This window comes from Mus caroli, chromosome 1 (assembly GCF_900094665.2).
Source record: "Mus caroli chromosome 1, CAROLI_EIJ_v1.1, whole genome shotgun sequence".
Taxonomy (NCBI): Eukaryota; Metazoa; Chordata; class Mammalia; order Rodentia; family Muridae; genus Mus; species Mus caroli.
The window spans coordinates 74,540,926-74,560,770 of record NC_034570.1 but is presented as its reverse complement, the minus strand read 5'-3'; the positions used below and the strand labels follow the sequence as shown (position 1 = coordinate 74,560,770).

The following is a 19,845-nucleotide window of genomic DNA, read 5'->3' as shown; positions in this document are numbered from 1 at the left end:
AAGAGAAGAGAAGAGAAGAGAAGAGAAGAGAAGAGAAGAGAAGAGAGAAAAGAAACCAACTTGTTTTAAACTGTTAAAGATAAATTAAAATATACAAGTTTGTGGTCATTCATGCTCAGTACAAATATAATTCATTTCCAGAGACAAGCTTGGAGGAACAGACCAACTTTTATCTTCCTTAGTATAAGAAATATTATGCATTGTTGTCAAAATTAAGCCTAAAGTAAGTCATTTAAAGCAAGTTTAAGTAAACTTAAAGTTTGGTTAAATTAAGATAATATTCAAAATCAGATATATAAAAATTGGCTATGAAAGATTATGTGGCACTCTAAAGTAAAGGAACAGTTAATTTTGCCTTATCCTTTTATAAAACTCTAGTACATGGTCCAGAGAGTTATACAATTGCATTTAACTCCTGCTAACCTTAATATAAAAGTTGCCATGCAACCTTGTCTCTTAATGTTCCTCACAAGATTGTACAGTTACACTTCCTGACAAAAGTGTATAGGAGGTGAAACTTTGCCAACTGTTTAAGTTTTATCATGGCTCCTTGGATGGACACTCTTCCGAGAAACTCTACCTCTACCTGCAGGCCTTCTCTTCCCCCTTCTGTAAGCTTTGAAGGAGTTACCAAGACACTGACATGCCAAATCCCTAAAAGAGGTTTTGGTGACCTCTAAAGGAGACTAATAGACCATGGACCTCCCAATGCATCTATCTTCTTGCTACTGTGGCCATTGTTTTAGTGACTCAGAGCCAAAGCCTTCTGTGCATCAGGTAACCTCACTGCATCACCAGGTCAGGTCAGCTTAACATCCTTCAGAAAGTGTGGTTCTTTCACTGCTGTGGCACTCCAAGACCAAAAAGGACTAGAGCTGACTGCTGGGAAGGTATTTGTGCTCTCCTCTAGGAATCTGCTGCTTCCAGGCTAACAAATCATAACTCATTTGAAATAGGGCTTAGGACACAGAGCAGAAAAAATTTCAACACTAAGCCTTCTCCCTTGTATGGGCCTCTGGTTCCCTCCCCCTCTGGCTCCCCATCATGATCACTCTTTACTTATTATTATCCTAACACCTATGTTTCCACCCTGTCTTGTAAATCTTTTACAAACTAGACGCCATCATATACTCAAACAAAATGTTTTAAGCAAGCTTTCGCAATAGCTTTCACTCCACAACAGCTCTATGTGTTCCTGAACCATCGGCATAAATACCTTATAGATGTTATGGAGAAAATGGCTAAAAGGGACCTTCATCCCTTTAACCCCAGACCAGATACAGTTCTTTACATCAATCGTCTATTTTCTTCTGTTCCCTTTTGATGCTCTGTAGCTCACTGCTACTTCTGCCAGCTCATTTTAGTGTACCAGTTGTGGCAATGGGACAGTCACAGTCACCCTAAACCAACTCCTTGCTCACTCTCTCCTCTCTGCTCCTCCCCATCCTGAACCTTCCCAGAAGATCCCCTAGTTGTACTCTGTAACCATGTCATCTGCTTAGAGCCCACTAATAACAAATTTCCAAGTCTCTTCAGGATTATAGGGCAGTAATAGGCAATCAAGTTAAGATCTCCCCTTACTACATGACCAGAGGGTACCCTTTTCAATGGAGCCAGATCGAAACCCTCTGACAAAGACTCTCCTCAGCTGAAAACAGCTGTAATATCCCTGACCTGCATTTTTTATATCCTCTGGGAGTTAGGAATGATAATTTCCCAATGATGAAATAATATGTTTCCCAGCTTCCTTTGCGGACTACCATCACATCTTTGTCTATAGACATTTTGGCTATCTGCACATCTGGACGACAAAATGGTCACTACTCCTAAGGTCAGACCAAGCCTCTACTTCTTTCTGACTTCTTTCTCTACACATCTGCATTTAAAATAATAATAAAACAGAGCCATTGCTTCATTGAGCAATCTCCCCAGCCTATATATATTATATATATATATGCCCCAGCCTATGTATTATATATGCCCATATATATATATATATATATATATATATATATATATATATATATATATATATATATATATATATATATATACATATATATGTGGATGGCAATTTCCAAATGCTAGAACAGACAGAACTCCTTTCCAGTACTTTATGGATCCTTATATTCACAGGATTATACTTCTTTATTCTGCTTTGTCCCTACAGTAAATGAGTCATCACTATTCTTTTATGTTTTTAAAATGTGGGCTTCAAGGTTTGTCTCCAGGTAGGATTTAATCTTGTAGATCATAGTCAGTGAAAATGTATGAAGATTAGTTTTAGCCTGCATTAGTCATTGGGAATGAGTTTTAAAGGGATAAGTTAAATCTAACCATGTTTCACTCAAGGAAGATAAAGATATAATGCAGTACCTGGTACATTAAGTAAAGACATATTCTTTGGAGAATTATTTGGGGGAAAGAACTTAATTTTAGAGTAATATGATATAACAGAAATTAAATTTATATTCCCCAATGATTTTTTTAACCTTTTGTTTAAGCAGTAAGATATAGGCTTGAGGAAAGTAGCCATGATTAATTTCGTTTTTCACATGGTTTATTCTGGAAGGTTGATGGTATATATTATAAAACAGCAAGTGTACCTGTATATAAATAAATAAGGACCATGGGCTCATATAACTGTTTGTTAGTATTCATATGTATCCTTAATCTTGTTACATTTTATTTATAGTTAATTATTGTGCAATATACTTTAAACTACATTAACATACAAAAATAGAGGGACACATTTGGGAGACAGTGGCATTTTCATTGTTTTGGTGGTGGTGGTGGTGGTATGTGTGTGTGTGTATGGGAGAGAGAGAGAGAGGGAGAGAGCGAGAGAGGGCGAGAGGGAGAGAGGGAGAGAAGGAGAGAGGGAGAGAGGGAGAGAGGGAGAGAGGGAGAGAGAGACTTAAGTTGCAATAAACTGATAAACTTGTGGTAAAGGCAGTAATGTTAACTTTGAAGGTCCTCGCTCTCCCTCTAGTGGTGATGAACTGCACAGCAAATTTGCAAAAGGGCATTTGCTCTGGACTGCTTGTGGGAATGGACTGTAGGGAATGCAGACAGCTTAGAGCAGTGATTCTCACCCTTCCTAGTGATATGACTCTTTAATACAGTTCCTCATGTTGCGGTGAACCCCTAACCATAAAATTATTTTTTTTTTACTGCTTCACAACAGTAATTTTGCTGCTGTTATGAATTGTAATGTAAATATGTGTTTTCTGCTGGTCTTAGGTGAGCCCTGTGAAAGGGTCCTGATAACTGATGTGAATACAAGTCTACCTGCAAAGGAAGTGTCAGGAAAAGCAAAACCACAAAACAAAACAAAACAAAACAAAACAAAACAAAACAAAACAAAACAAAACAAAAACACATGTTGTGGTCCTGAAAAGGTCACTACATTGATAAATGAAAATATTCATGGTGCATGTGCAAGTGTGGGCTGGAGCGATTAAGAGTGTTTGCTGTCCTTGTAGACGAGGACTCAGGTCCTGTTCACAGCATCTACTTGGTTCTCTCTCAGCCATCTGTTGTCCTCTTCTGATCTCAGTGAGCACCACGCATACCTGTCATGTGTATATATATATATATGCATGGAGGCAAACACTGTTGTAAAAGTTCTTTATTAAAAAAAAAGAAGAACATGGAGAGAGAGAGAGAGAGAGAGAGAGAGAGAGAGAGAGAGAGAGAGAGAGATCTATGGAACTAAATCTAATGCAAACATAAGGTTTGATTCTCAATACTTTAAGGGCTTTTGAGATTGGTCATTTTAAGATTTGAATTAAACCCTAGAATCGAATAGTTATTAGTTACTTGGTTGCTTTTTTTTTCTTTTTAGGATAGTGGAGGAGTTTAAAAGGGATTTTTGACACTGGAATATTCAGAGATAAATTATAATGTGACTGTTAGCTACTATGCGCATTCCCCCTCCATTACCAACATTACAAAAACTGAAGCAAGCATAGAGCTGTTCTTAGGAAGGCCATCCATTGGGGGTTCTTTTGAGCTAACAGTTTCCATTTTTGTCCCATGAATTTTGGGCTTAAGGGTATCTTCTCCAACCATTTTATCATCTGGTCCCCATGGATTATTCGCACAGGAATGAGCATTGGAGTTCCAAGGAAGCAGCTCTGGGCAAATCTGTGCTGAATATCCTAAGGCTGCAGGTTGCTTTATTCAGAACATGGAGAAAGGATGACTGTTGTACATTTCTGGAAACGTAGACATTTATTCTTCATCCCTTCATGATTTTCCCCAGTCTTTTCTATCTCAACATCCGTAACTCCTCTGATGCTAGTTACTTCCTTCCAATGACAAATCACACAGCTGACAGATCTTTACCCCTTTGCAAACCTGATGTCTGCTGTAGCAACCTTTCCCACTCTTGTTAAGGTATCTACCAAATGGCACAACCTCCTTCAAGAAAGCTGCACTTGACCACCTTCGGTGGCTTCTCCAATACTGGCAATGAATCCTACTGTCTTCTCTGTATGTATTTCTTAGATATACTAAATTGTCACTGCACAAACATGTACACACACATAACTGATCTCTTTATTAGGCTGAAATTTCTCTGAATAGAAGGAGTTGGATCAACAATTTTGCAAGCTAGAATACCAACAGACCATATGGTGGCAGCATCTTAACTATGAGAATCTGTTGGCTGAATATATGAAAACGATTTGTAAAGTCTAAATACTACTGAGCCTTACTGCAAAGCATCATAGCAGCTACACTTGCTAGCTATCAAGGCTAAGTCAGTGGCACATAAGAGGCCAGACTAAATAGAAGATTGTGTGTGGATAATATTTACAGCACAGGGGTTTAGGATGAGGCCCAAACATTAAAATGGTCTAATATTTGCTTTTATCTTCCATGCACTTTTGCGGAGCTCTCAGCTGCTGGATCAGGTCTGTGGTGCATAAGACTGTCCTAGCATCATTCTGCCTGGCAGGTCCCAGCATCCTTCAGGGACCTCCAGCCATCCACCCATCTGGCCTGCCAGAGAGTTGTTGACTGGAATGAGAAGTAAGGGTGAGGATAAAAGAAAAATATGTCTCTCTCTATTCCACCTTCCCGGGCCTCACTCCTCACCTCACTCTGTCTCCTTGTTTCTGGGAGGGATACTGAAAACTGTCACCCTTGCTGGAACCTGGAAGGGAAAGGATGAAGTGCTGCCACCTCTGGGAGTCACAGTGAAATGCAGATAGCAGCACAAATGAAACCTGATTGGAGTCAGATCAGTGGGCTATCTATCACAAAGAGCCAGTGTCTGTCTCTGTCTCTGTCTTCTGTCCCTTCATTCTAAATAAACAGAGAGACACAGAGATAAGACAGGAAAGAGAAAAATGAAGCTTCAATTAATCTCCCTCTCTCTCTCTCTCTCTCTCTCTCTCTCTCTCATAATATCCTGTACTGAATTATTTGTGGGAAATGGCCCCGTACCATCCTGTTCCCAGGGACTAAGTCTTCATTCAGTGTCATCCACTCCATATCAGAGTTAATGTTCTGCCCTGGATCCACATTTGTATCATTTAAGTGTAGAATGTCTTTCTATACTGGCACTCTATCTATCTATCTATCTATCTATCTATCTATCTATCTTTCTTTCACTATCTCTCCTCTCTCCCCTAAATATCTGCTCTATGTCTTTAAATTTAAAATTCTGATACTAAAGAAAATTAGCCAAAATTCTCCCTGTTTTAGGTAGACATAGAGTAGAGGTCAAATGTAGTAGGAGTGATGGTCTTTTCTTGCAAGATACTAGATATGGGCAGGTAGAAGACCACTGGAGAAACCCTTCAGAAATTTTTTTTTACATACTTTAGAGGAGGCATCACATGATTTTGTTCAGCAAGATATACCTGATGGAAAGCATGGAGGAGCCATTGATTAAGAGTTGTTGAGCCACAGAGGCCTGTCAATTCTCTCCCACAGAGAAAAATAGTGAGAGAGAGTGTGTGTGTGTGGGGGGAGGTGGAGAGGGAGAGAAAGAGGGAGGGAGGAAGGGAGAGGAAGGGAGAGGGAGAGGGAGAGAGGGACACAAAGAAGTGTGGGTTTTTCTTCAGGGTCCAAGAATTGCTCTCTTAAGTGACAAACCTCTTCAGAGGACACGTCCATGATCTTAAGTACAATCTTTCTCTACCCAAAGTTCACTGCAGAGCCATTTATGATCATGCAAAAGAAAAAGAGGGAAGAGCAAGTGGAACAGTAGGTACAGCTTCCTCAACAGCATATTAAATTTGACTCTGACCAAAGGTCGAATTGTTATGAGAACACACTTAGAGGAGGTTGCCAGAAGTGAGGCCTATGCAATCTTTGTAAACACCCCAAGAGCACTAAGGAGTGAGAAAGGATTACCTGGTGGGGAGTGTGTAGTGTGAACATAGAGTAGTTAAAGGGTATGATGATGGCTGATTTAACTGAACAAGACCAGGACCAACCAACTCACCAGGGCCTTGAAATGTATAGAGCAATATATAATAACTGTACAGAAGGGCACATAACACAGGGAAGGGCACATACAATCACTCTGTTATAGCTGTGAAAAATAGACCTGGGATAGAAATTGGAGTTGTTTTAAAAAAAGTGGACTAGAGGCAATGGTCTTGTTATAAAACTGCACAGCTGTCTTCCAAAATACATCTGGATTCAGGAAAAGGAAACTCAAAGTGTAAAATGGGTGGTGAGGTTCGTCTCACTTCTGATCTCCTGCCCACTGCTTTGCTCTCTTGATGCATGTCTGTGCTAAGAAATAAGAGATCTGTCTCTCTGCCTCTCTGTGCTCAAAGAAAATGATAAAAGGAGGGACATGATGAACACATGAACAATGGAAAAAGAACATTTCAACTTTCCAAAACTACTAAGAGAAGTGCTTTCAAATTCATTCACCTTACTTTGCAAGAATTCAGAATGTAAAACACTTGGGGATTCCCTAAGCTTGGCAACACCAAGATGCTGTGCTGGTGTCTGGACTCTCCAAGGGCACCTTGTTTCATTATTTAGTATTTTGTTGGTAAACGGCACACACTGGGGATCTACCCAGAGTGCACTTGAAAGATAAGCAACATTGGCTCTCTGAGCATCTCCTGGAAAGCCTTCTTTCCTTTCATATGCAAAGTTGACTGTGTCAGGTAGGATCACTCTTGACACTCTTTGGTCCTTCAAATGAGTCTCTCATTTTCTAGGAACAGAGCCATTAAATGCAGCATTTCAAATACCAAATACCATCCCTGTCAAAATAGCAGACAACCGGGATTATTAACCAGCTCAAATGCAGACTTTGCTTCACAAAAACAAATGCTTTGAACTGACAGTATGGCTATTTTTCTCCCTTTAAACTGTCTGCTTATGGGATTGCCGTTGAAATCCAGAAGCCAGGCAAGCCTTAGTGAATATATTAATGTCTGTTGTGTACTGTTGGCTAAATCTACACCCAAAACTCCTGCAGCTGATACTTTCAGGTCCAGATGTGTGTTATGTATGTTATTTTCAGAAATGTCCAATTTATTAGGTTTGCTCAAGGCCTAATCTTCAGAGGCATGCACACTCACATGTAACTCTTCAGAGGCATGCACACTCACATGCTTATATATATGTATATGTGTATGTGTATGCGCATGCGTATGCATATGCATATGCAAATGTGTATCCGTATGTGTATGTGTATGCATATACACACACATATGCACAGTCATAGCAGCACATGTACATTTATGCATACTCATACACATGTACGTGTAAACACTCTGAGCACTTAGGCCTTGTTTCAACATGGTCAGAAGTTTCTCCTAACACTAGTTTGGATCTTGCTATTAAGGACATAGTTCAACATGTCTGGATAAGCTCTCTGAGCTTGGTACAAAATGAAGCACTCTCTTTCTCAGCAGGACTTGCACTTTGCCTGATCTTAGCTGGAGAGTGTCTCTACGCACAGGTGTCTGACCTTATCTATCTAGAGGATGATCCCACATTCCTGCAAGGGCTGCATGATCCAGCCCTGAAGACCTGCTCATCCCTGCCTGCTGTATGATAGATAATTAGGTACTGTATTATGACCAATCAGCCCTTTCATCCTGTAACCCCTAAAAAAGTCTGACAAAATTCACACAGCCTATAGACAGATTTACTTCCTGTCTCCTAAAAAGACCCTGCCTGGCATGTTCCTATCATGTAAAGGAAGCATTCCCATGCTAGCCAATGATGTCTATCAACCTGGAAGGCCCAACCTACTCCCCAAGTTCTCCATAACCCTTGTTCACAGAAAATAAAGTTGAGCTGCCTCACTGAAGCTGATCCTAAAGTCAATCCATCCAGGCTTGGAGATCACTGGAGATATCCTTATAATCAGCAGGTTTTAAAACTAATGACTAAACCTACAGAACTCTGATTATTGTTCAATAGAATGGGATTTAAATCATATCTCTGGGCCTGGGAGGGAGGCGTGACATAGTGAGCTTTTGAACCTCTAAAAGTCCACTAACACATAACTACCTAAACCTTACACGATTACTCTCTAGCCAAGGACTTTTTATTTGAAGGGCATCATTATTTCCTTTAGTAAGAGTCAGTTTTAAAGGGTCTACCAGCTTTTTAGACAGGAAAAGTACTCCAAAGAAAAATTGCATGCTCTAGAGACTTTAAGAGCTATATGAAGCCAGCTGTAGTGGTTTGAGAGAGTTCTGAGTCTCTGGCATTTGAATATTTGGTCCCCAGTGGATGGCACTGTTTGAGCAGTCTTAATAGATGTGGCTTTGCTGACAGCAGCATGGGAGTGGAAACAGACTCAAGAGTCAGTCATTCCCAGTTGATTGTCTCTGCTTCTTGCTTTCGGTTTAGTATGTCAACACTTAGCGTCCTCACCTGACTGACTACTGACTGTCAGGCTTCCTTGTCATAATGGACTTTTATCTGTCTAGGACCATAAGCCCAAGTAAGCCCTTCTTCTGTTAGTTCCTTTAGTTATGGTATTTTATCACTATAATAGAAGAGTATTAATGCACTAGCCTGAAATATAAGTGGAGAGTGTTGTCTCTTTGTTCATCATATACTTCTATACCTTTCCTCTGGGGAAAAAAAATCTTTCTGCTCTTTATGTCTCTCATGAGTTCTTTCAGTGGAGAACACAAGAGTGGAAGTTGAGAGTGATATGACAGAGATAGAATCACATTGCTAACCTCATTTCATCCTTGGGGATACTAGTCAAAGGCGGGACACTGCTTAGTTGAAGTCCTGTTGCAATTCATACTCCCATATGCAAATTTCATTTAAAAATGATGAACACAAATATAACACCCAAGAAAATCTGCATGTTTAATAAGCCAAGGAGCAAAAGAGAATGTGGAGAGCAATTGAGAACCGAAGTATGAAGAAGGCAGCTTTGTGTATGGCATGGCTTTAATAAGACAATCTGGGCTTACACCTGAGCACCATGTGACTAGTGTCAGATTTGAATGTACAGAGACACTCTGGCTTCAGCTTCCTCACTAATAGACATACTATGACTTCTTAATAGATATGATATTAAGAGCACAAAGTAGATATGATATGAACATGGTAATACAGAATCCTGAGAGCTGTGGAAGTTGCAGGAGGATCACGAGTGCTGCTTAAGATATCTGTTTTGTTTAGCAAGGTGGTTCAACCTGAGGGGTAACATTTATGTGTCGCACAGAATAGAAGGGAACGACTAACGCCCCTTAGCATTTCTTCAGAAAAGCATGCACCACAGGACCATATTATTCAAATAAAGCAAAGGTTCTCAACTGGTGGGTCTCAACTTCTTTGGGGGGTCGCAAATCAGATATCCTGTATATCAGATATTTACATTAAAATTTCTAACAGCAGCAAGACTATAGGTATTGAAGTAATAGCAGAATAATTTTATGGTTGGGGGTCACCACAACATGAGGAACTGCACTAAAGGTTACAGCATTAGGAAAGTTGAGAGGCACTGGAATAAAGTGCAGAACAACTGTGAGCTAGTGTTGTGTACAAACATTTCTTCATATTCCACCTAAGTCGGAGGAAAGCTTACCCAGTAGCTAGAGAGAGCTTCTTCTTCTTCCTTTTTTTTTTTTGAAACATTTTTAAGCTACTCATTTCAATGACATTAACAGAAGGAAAAAAATCAAGAAGTTATTCTTCTATTTATTGAATTAAGCTCCCCACCCCTGCACTTTATTTTAATTAAAGAAGGGTAATACTTTTTTTTTTTCTCAAGACTCAGGTTGAATAGAGATAATTAAATGAAGGGAAGAAGGCATACAGCCCAATGCAGTCAGCTTCATCTATCCATAAAAATGTTCAGCACGCAAGGGGCATTGGATACAGTTCCTCATTTTCCTCACTCAGAAGCTGTGTTTACAAGTAAGACTCTACTATTTAAAAGCAGCCCTGCCTTTGAAGAGCTGGTTGTAGTATACATTTCGGTTGCTAGGGGGAGCCATGTATCCACTTTATTTGTTAAAGTTCTCCAAGCAGTGTGGGGCAGGCTTGTTGAAGCCCCATTCGTTTCAGTTGTTAAAGGTGTATTCCAGAGTGCATGCTGGTGTTTAAAGAAAACAATGTATTTGAATCAGAGGAGTGATACATCTTAAAGCATATTCTGACCATTCTGACCATAGCATTTTCTTTCTTCTTACCACAAAAGATGATAGCATCCTAGATAGCTGTAGAATTTCCATTGCATTCATTTGTCATTTAATTTAGATAGGACAATAAATAACAATAGATGACAGGGGAGTTGAAATGACACTTGTAGTCAATTTCCACTTACATTTTATCCAAACCACACATGATAAATACAGGACAAGAAAAAGTCACTACCCTAGCAAATTCTGAGTGTTTAAATTTCTCACAGGATTACATAGGACTGGTAATACTGGGGTGAACCAAGTCACCCATCTGCATCCAACTGCTTTGTTACATCAGTGGCCAGAAGTCTCCTCTCAAACTTTTCCAGCAATCCGAAAAATTTGAGTATTTGAGAGAGTAAAGTGATGTATAGCAAGAAGAGAAAGAATAAATATCATCCCTAATCCTTTTCATATATAAAAATACATTTATATTTAGTACACAATAATATTATATCAATTATAATAATATAATTATTACTTTAAATTTGAAATTATATATAATTTATATAATATACTTATATAATATAAATGTATATTATATTTTATATAATATGAATCTTATATATTTATAATCACACTGATTCTCAACAATACTATTAAACAAATAATACTTCCCATACCCTACAGATAAAAAAACAGGCTCCCTGGAAAAAAGAAGAGTGACGCACTTAAGCGTTTCAGTTCATAACTTCTAGCATCCCATAAGCAAGACACGCTGGACAGCTTGTGTCAGCCAGCTCACACTGGCATTCTCACTCGCTACATGGGGGAGTAAGAGCACCTGTTTGATATAGAACAGAACAGGAAGGCTCCACCCATGTCCTTGTACATCCTACAGGCAAGAAGCAGAGAAAACAATAAACAGCATGGGATCGTCACTGTGAAAACTTCACCTCAGACCCTTCCATAACATCTGTGCCTTTCACACACTAAAGAATATTCGTCAGCTACTTTATAATTTTTCCATTGGCTTGGTTTTGACTTCTGATGATAAGGGTATAAAGGACACATCCAGGTACAGAGGACTAGCAGTTAGCAGACACCCTCAGAGTCCTTTGACCTAAGTGCCACCCCATGGGTTTGGATCTTCTTCGATGGAGTTGTAAATTTCATCAATCTGCCTCATTCCTGGTAGCGATGGATAATAAGTGTGTTGGGGACAGCTATGAGTTTGTAGTTTCTGCTCAGTAGCAGATTTCTTGAGATGCTGGTTATGAGACTGTTAAACTTAAAAAGTGGCCTCTAAATATCTGGTCCTTAAAGCATATGAATTTAATGACCATACAAATCTAAATAATATGCCAAAATATCCTGTGACACCATTGTTTATAAAATGAAATCAGAATTCCCACTATCTGAATTCCTTGCATGAACATAGAAATCAAATAATCCCAACATTTTGAAATCCAGCTGGCATTGAAAAGTAATCTTTCACTTATTTAACTCTGACTTTAATTAAATACAATAGAATGCCTTACAGAAAACGCAAGCCTTGCATTTTTTTAACCAATAAGACAGAAGTATTGAGAGCACATAGAAAGTATTGGGGATTTTCATACTTGCATTATACTAATGCAACATCGTCATAATGTATAGCTAGCTATAGGTTAATTTAGTCACCCGTAGTCTTATTACTAATATTAATTTATTCCATATTTCACAAAGCTAGATACAATCTTCAACAAATTTCATGGAAATAAATGTTATTTATGGAAAATACGCTTTGCAAATACAATTTATTTTTCAGCTGGAAATTAGTTCAGGCAAATAATTCCCCAACGTGAGCTGACTTTGTGTAATGATCTTTGTGGCTGTTTTGATGTCCCTCTTTTGGGGCTTTTCTGTAATGAATGCATGCTGGGCTGACCTCAAGGCATACTAACATGAATGGCAGATGCTACTGGCCAAATCTCTGGCATGGGTTACAGGGATCTCTTCTGTGGAGAAGTTCGGTGTCCAGTAAGAGGTCAGCTTGGGGTGGAGAGCCTCCTGCTCTGGTTTGGTCATTCCTCTGCTTCCATATTGTATACCCTTAAACGCACAATCAAGCCAGCTAATCTAAGCACACCAGAGTGCTCTAGAGAGCTGCCTCATTCTGTGTTGGAAGAGATTAATTTCCATATCACACTCTTTAACAGTTTTTCAACATTTGAGAGATGGTAGAGAAAGGGTCATTTTGTCACTGTGACTAAGAGGCAAGTGTGCCCTGTCAACGTATGCTGTGATCCTTGAAGTGGTTAGGATGGCTACATTTACATACAAAGGCCTTTGGTAATTTAAATTAAGAAATCCTAAATGGCACTTGAGAGGCACCTGAGAGAGACAAGTGCTCGCAGATATTCATACACACAGAAATTAAAGACTGCATAGTTTAGTAGGGCAAAAATACTGAGATGCACAATGTTTCTCATTAAAAACTGCAGTTATTCTGCTTCGTTATGGCTTTAAAACCTCCTGACATTTACCATATTGATGAGTGTGCACTTGGATGATCAGTGCTGGACAGTTTCCTAGAAGATCTTGTCATTGGTTTTATAACATCCTGTTTCAGTCAAGCATCATAGAGGGAGACACAAGAGCCGGAAAGTGGAACAACTGTTCTAAAATCCTATCATCCCGCTTAACACCCATAATACCTCATGGCAACAATAATGAAACTTCATCAATTAAGTTAAGGTATTTGGTTCCTATTGGTTGAGTTATTTTAAATGATATTTACATAGTAGTGGTTTTCCTTGTCCTAAATTCCCATTCAGAGCCATGCACCCAAATGAACATTGAAAGAACATAGTATACTGTAAAGGAAAAAATGGTAGTTTAGCTTATGCCTTTATTTCTTATCTTTTTTCTCCAAGTGATAATGAAGATCTCATTTGCCATGCACAGACGCTTACATTCTCTTTTCTGAGAATATTTCTGATATTGTTGGCTTAAAGAGAGAAATGCCATTTATTTATAAGCTTGCCTTATTAATCTACAGCTGTTCGTAAATATCTAAATTATCTGGTTGGCTAATTTGTTTCTATGGCCTAAGAATGAATAAAGACTAGCTGCCACATTCAATTCAAGGAGTCAATAGATAGATGAATATTTATAAGAACATCAACACCAACATTGTCTTACAATCATGCTTGAAGCTAAATAAAAATTTAAGTAAATTAACACAAATATTACAGTATAGCAGGGTAAGAGTTAAAATGTATGTACAGATTCATTGACAACATCTGTGCAAATATTGTGGACAAAACATTTAGAAAGAAATTTACACAAAAAGTAGATAAATTTATCAAATGTTGATAAATTTTCAAAGACAGTATAAAAGTACACAGAACATGGAAAAGAGAATGAATTTTTTTTAAATAGCCACTATTCCCATACATACAGTACATTTACTACATTTATATTTCAGAATGATGGAAACCAGAGACAAAAAAAACGATTCGGTAACAAACAGCAAAGAAACTATCACCAAATCACAAAGAAGAAAGACATTCTCTTGGAGATGGAAACACAGATGTGGAACTCCTCCCGGACCCATACACACAGAGAGAAACCAAAGCAAACGCAAACATTGTCTACAGCAACACAGGACAGACAGGTGGCAAGCTTTGGGGATGCTGCACCACAGGAAGTCAATCACGATTGGCTAACGATGATGGTACCTGGCTCTGTTGCAGATCGCTGGCTTGCCTGAGAGGAGTGACTGAAGGAGGAGGGACTCCTGATGTAGATGCAGAGCGCCCCAGCTTGCAGCTTACTTTAGGTTCTGTGAAGGAGAGGAAGACAAAAATATTAGCTGCGGTAGACCGGAGCTCTGCCTCCCCCCGGTGTTTGGCGACACGTGAATGTACAAAATGTTCCTGGTGTTGGCTAATAGCCATCCTGGGAATAAATGTTTTCATAACTACTCGTGCTCCAAGGCACTTCAGTCACAGATGAGGTCGTGGGGAGTAGAGTGAGAATCCCTTCAAGCACAGGCCTTATTTCCACGCACAAATGACCACGTTAGTATTAGTTTCCACGGAAGAAAAACACTACATTCAGAAGAAAAGTAAGTGACTCTGTGACGGATTATTCAATTTTTATTAGATATTTTCTTTATTTACATTTCAAATGTTATCTCCTTATCTAGTTTCCGCTCCGAAAACCCCCTTTCCCTTCCCACCTCCCCCTGCTCCCCAACCCACCCACTCCAGTTTCCTGGCCCTAGCATTTCCCTATACTGGGGCATAGAACCTTCACAAGACCAAGGGCCTCTCCTCCCATTGATGACTGACAAGGCCATTCTAGGCCATCCTCTGCTACATATGCAGCTAGAGCCATGAGTCCCACCATGTGTTTTCTTTGGTTGGTGGTTTAGTCCTTTGGAGCTCTGGAGATACTGTTTAGTTCATATCGTTGTTCCTCCTATGGGGCTGCAGAACCCTTCAGCTCCTTGAGTGCTTTCTCTAGCTCCTTCACTGGGGACCCTGTACTCTGTCCAATGGATGGCAGGAGCAGCTCTGCCAGTGCCTGGTTATTCATTTTCAACTGTAGTTCCTAGGGCCCCATGGCCTCTCTTCCATTTCCAAATTCCTCCTCTCCCCCTCTATTCTCTTTCTTCCTCCTCTCTTCTTTCTTCCCTCCTTTTTATTCTTCCTCCGGTCTCAATCTTTTCCCTTCTTCCCTTCCCCTCTTCCTCTCTCCCTCCTTCTTTCTATGAGGGTATTTATCATGCTTTCAATACAACAGTTTTTAAACTTCTCTCCATCTACTCTCTACCAGCGGACTGATAGATTTTTGTGTGTTTGTATGTGTGCCTGCATGTGTGTGTGTGTGTGTGTGTGTGCTGACCATGCATATGCCATAGCATGCATATGAGTGGAAGCTATAGCACAACTTATAGGATATAGGAATTAAATATCAATTGCAGATTTACCAGCAATTATCTATCCCGTTGTGCCATCTCATGGGCCCTTGTTTATTTAGAATTTTATAATTATCTTCTAAAACATTTGCAATCTTTTGCTTATTCTTTATATACCTATTGTGTAAAACTAACTTGACTGAGTAGAATGAACACAATCCTCTGCTTGTGCCAAAAGAAGCTTTGCTTTCTCAAGGAGCCCAAACTCTACACAGCAATCAGGCCTTTGATGCATGAAAACAGTCGATGAGTCTTCCAAGTTCACACTGAATGCACAGCACATACCATGATGCAAAGGCTGTGTGGTAAAGGCACAGAGTACCCAGACTCCAAAGACCGTTTTATACCACGAAGGCCATTGCTGTGTCTAGAGTCATTTGGTGGGAGTTTGAAAATTCATTAGAAAGAGAAACCCAAACATACTGCCATTCTTTGGCTTCATACTTTCTTGTGGGAGTCTGGGAAAGAAACAACCTAAAGATGCTGTGCAGTAGGTGGCACAGGCTGATGCAGACAAGATCCTGAGTCTATGGGAGCTACTCAGAAACTCAAATATATTTCAGATTGTATTTCTTCCATTCACCACATGCTTATTCATCCATGAAAATAATAATAAGTAAAATACGCTGTTTTCCAGGATATAGTTTCTGAGAAGTGAAGATAACAAGGAATACAAATTATGGGATGACAATATTGGTATGTTGGTTTCCTTTGCTGAGATAAAATACTCTAACAGTTCAGAGAAGGAGGAGGAGAAGCCACTGTCTAGAAGGCTGTAGGCAGCTAATCACATTGAGTCCACAGTCAAGAAGTAGAGAGTGATGAATATTGTACTCACTTTTTCCCTTCAATAAAGTCCCATATCCTATTCTAGGCATTGGTACTACCCAAGGTGAAGGGATCTTCCCACCTCAATTAACCCAATGAACAACATTATCCACTATTATGCCAAGAGGTTTGTCTCCAAGGTGAATCCAGAGCTCATTAAGTTGAAAATTGGGAATAACCATCACACCTGTATAATGTTCACTCCTGGTGGACATTGGCTTTCATTACCTCTAAGCACCCAAATGCCCATATATGTACTGCACACATACATTTACATACATGTGTGCAGTAACCCTTACTTCTAGTTCACTTCCATGTTTAGTGTCACTGACTACATTTCTTTTTCCTCTTTCCGTCTATGACATCTCTCTCCAACCTGCCCTGATTGCTCTCTCTCTTTGTTCCTGTATTTTCCCCACAGAGCAGCATTCCCTGCCTTCTAATATCTTCTCCTTTTTGAGTCCCAAACAGGATCTGAAGCTCTGTTCTCCCCATGTGCTCTTGTTTGGTCCTGGGTCTCAGTGCCTTCTGCACACTTGGTTGCCTTCTGCACACTGGGTCATTCTCATGCCTTGGGAAGAAAAGACCAGTAGTACTCTAATGTCTTGCACCAATCTCCGGCTCCCCTCCAGCCCTTGCTTCCCAATGCATAGCAGGACTATCACTTCCATTTTCTTGGGAAAATCTTGGACATTTTCAGCCCATTGCTTCCTCCCTTTCTGTATATGCATAGCCCTATTAGAATTTTGGTTTTATGTTGCAAAATCTCCTGTTTGCCTTGTTCATATCTCTGAAATCTCCTTACTGGTTCCCAAAGTATCTATACTCTAAACTACCTTGGAATCCATGTCAGACTGAATTTCCTAGATTACTGTCAGTTTACCTGCTGTTTACATGTTTCTGATGATCACCCATGTGATGTAACGCCACGACTTTGCTTCAGAAGCCCTCTGCAATCTGATACCACTTAGGAATCCCTAATCTATTGCCCATTAGCCTCTCCTCACCACAACACAGGCAATCTGTCTCTGCTTTTGGATGCACAGTGATCTACCTCTACCCTTCCTCTCAAGTTTTTCTCCTATATTAACTTTACATCAAATCAGGGGTCACAGTTTGCTGAGACTGTGAATAATACTTTGATAGTGGGTCCTTTTCAATCCTCTCCATTTCCTTAGTTTGGATTCAACACTGACACTATTTCATGTACTTTTAAGCATTTTGGGTTGTCAGAAAAAAAAATAAAGTAGATGTCTAATTATTGTGCATTGTTCTTTTAATAACCAAAGATACTCAAACTCACCAAGATGAGCTCAGCACATCTTCTAAATCTATTCAAATAACACAGATTAAGACCTGGATTCCAGGCCCTACTCCACTCTACACTGAGGCAATAATTCTCACTCAGGGGGTATGACTCTCTTAGACACATTTCAGAAAGCTTTAGTTTTGTGTTGTGTTATGTGAATTGAAGCTGTTTGAGTATATATATATATATATATATATATATATATATATATATACATATATATATATATAATTTAATGATAAATGTGTAACTCACAATATAATCTTATTTACTAGAAAGCAGAAACCGTTAGGGGAATTACTTGGGGAATAAGTTTTTATCACATGAAACAGCAGCTAAAGCCTCCATCAGAGCCTTGGTCAGTAATGTCTCTATGAGGAATAAGTGTGTCTGTATATCCCATTACTGGGATAGCAGATCTGGTAAAATAGATCATTTTGTTCTTATGATAATATATTTCATACTATTGTTTACTTCAAGGTTCCTTTCAAGTTTGTAGTGAAAAATATCATCTGATAAAGAGATTGTCTACATACATCAAGGCTTTTTATACCTTCTCATATATCTAAGTTCTAATTTCCACTACGGAGATTTTCAGTCCAAACCTAACGCAATCAGCATCTTACATAGTCTTGGATCTCTCTCGTATGCAGAGTAAACATCACTACCATCCAAATGAATGCCAGATTTCACTGTGAATGTGGAAGCCTGTCTTTGTCACTGGAAGGCAGCCTAGATCATGGCAGGGCTATTTAACCCATTATTTACACATGTAAGTCATCTTCTAGCCATTGCGCATAGTCATTGCACATAGCTATTTAAGCTACTAGTGAGCCATTTTTATGGACCAACTCTGCAGTCAATCCACACAGCACTTAAATGGTTGATATTAGCTTACATCACATGGCTTATGACTCTACCTGCAGATTTAGACTTAGATTAGTCCCATAAATTATTATGTATACACATATACAGGTACACACACACACACAGAAACATTCATGCTTTTTAATGGTGTGGTTTTGTCCTTCATTTTGGCTCCATTTAGTGACCTATAGCTCAAACACACTTGCAGCTTATTGAGGTATTTATAAAAGAAGACAAATGACCCAAATCCTTATATGACCACTAAGGTTTATGAGAGAAAATGATTATATATTAACCAGTGAAATACCTAGAAAATATTTTAGCTATAATTGAGCAGCTTAGAGATTGTCTGGGCTTATGGCATCAAAACTGTACAGATCTCTAATCTTTGAAAATGAAATGCTCTCTCAGAGTTAAACAATAGATACTTATGCTTTCATTCTAACTTAATCTAATATAAGATTTAGGGTTGGGGGGGTGGGGCTCTAAAACAATGAATCCAGCCTGAAAAGAAATATAAGGGAGAGTTGTTCTGCACCAAGAAACATTCATTTCATCAAGAGGTTAATCATGAGCTGGAGGACAGCTACTGTTTTTATAAGCAAGAGGAAATTCTCCATTCCTTTGAAAACTCTACCAATAACGCTACACAAAAGAAGTTGATGCTGCTTGTTCAATTTCCCAGTATACTGAGAAGAGCAAGAGCAATACAGGAGATGCAGAAACAGACAGAGAAGATGGAGATGGCAAGAAGAGGAAGAAGAGGAGGCAGGCCCAGAACAGCAATCCATTTCCTCTCACAAGGGGAAGATGAGTAACAGGTTTTTTTTTAATTAATTAATTTATTCATTTAATGTCTGAGTGCTCTGCTGCATATACATCAGCAGGCCAGAAGAGGGATTTGATCCTCTTGGAGATGATTGTGAGCCACCATGTGGTTGCTGGGAATTGAACTCAGGACCTCTGGAAGAGCAGCTATGCCTCTTAACTTCTGAACCATCTCCGGCCCCTGAAGTGGTTGTTTTTGAAATATAAAAAATTCACCAAGTACTTGACTGAAGAAAAATAAAAGAAACCTAACAAACAAACAAACAAACAAAACCCCCATCAGTTAATATTGAACTGGATACACCTTTGTGATGGTTTGTATATCCTTGGACCAGGGAGTGGCACCATCTGAAGGTGTGGCCTTGTTGCAATAGGTGTGACCTGGTTGGAATGGGTGTGTCACTGTGGGTGTGGGTATAAGATCCTCACCCTAGTTGCCTGGAAGTCAGTCTTCCACTAGC

General features: G+C 39.3%; 1 protein-coding gene across 4 annotated transcripts in view; it reads right to left on the bottom strand.

Moving 5' to 3' along the window:
- Nyap2 (neuronal tyrosine-phosphorylated phosphoinositide-3-kinase adaptor 2) overlaps positions 1-19,845 on the bottom strand; it is a 265,902-nt gene that overhangs the window by 27,865 nt on the left and 218,192 nt on the right. For 3 of the 4 annotated variants that reach the window (XM_029483163.1, XM_029483159.1, XM_021172656.2), the window contains one exon: positions 14,309-14,412. In XM_029483163.1, coding sequence (XP_029339023.1) covers positions 14,309-14,412 — 104 coding nt within the window. Of the gene's footprint in view, positions 1-14,278; positions 14,413-19,845 lie in introns of those variants that run through there. The other variant, XM_021172663.2, reaches the window with a different exon arrangement.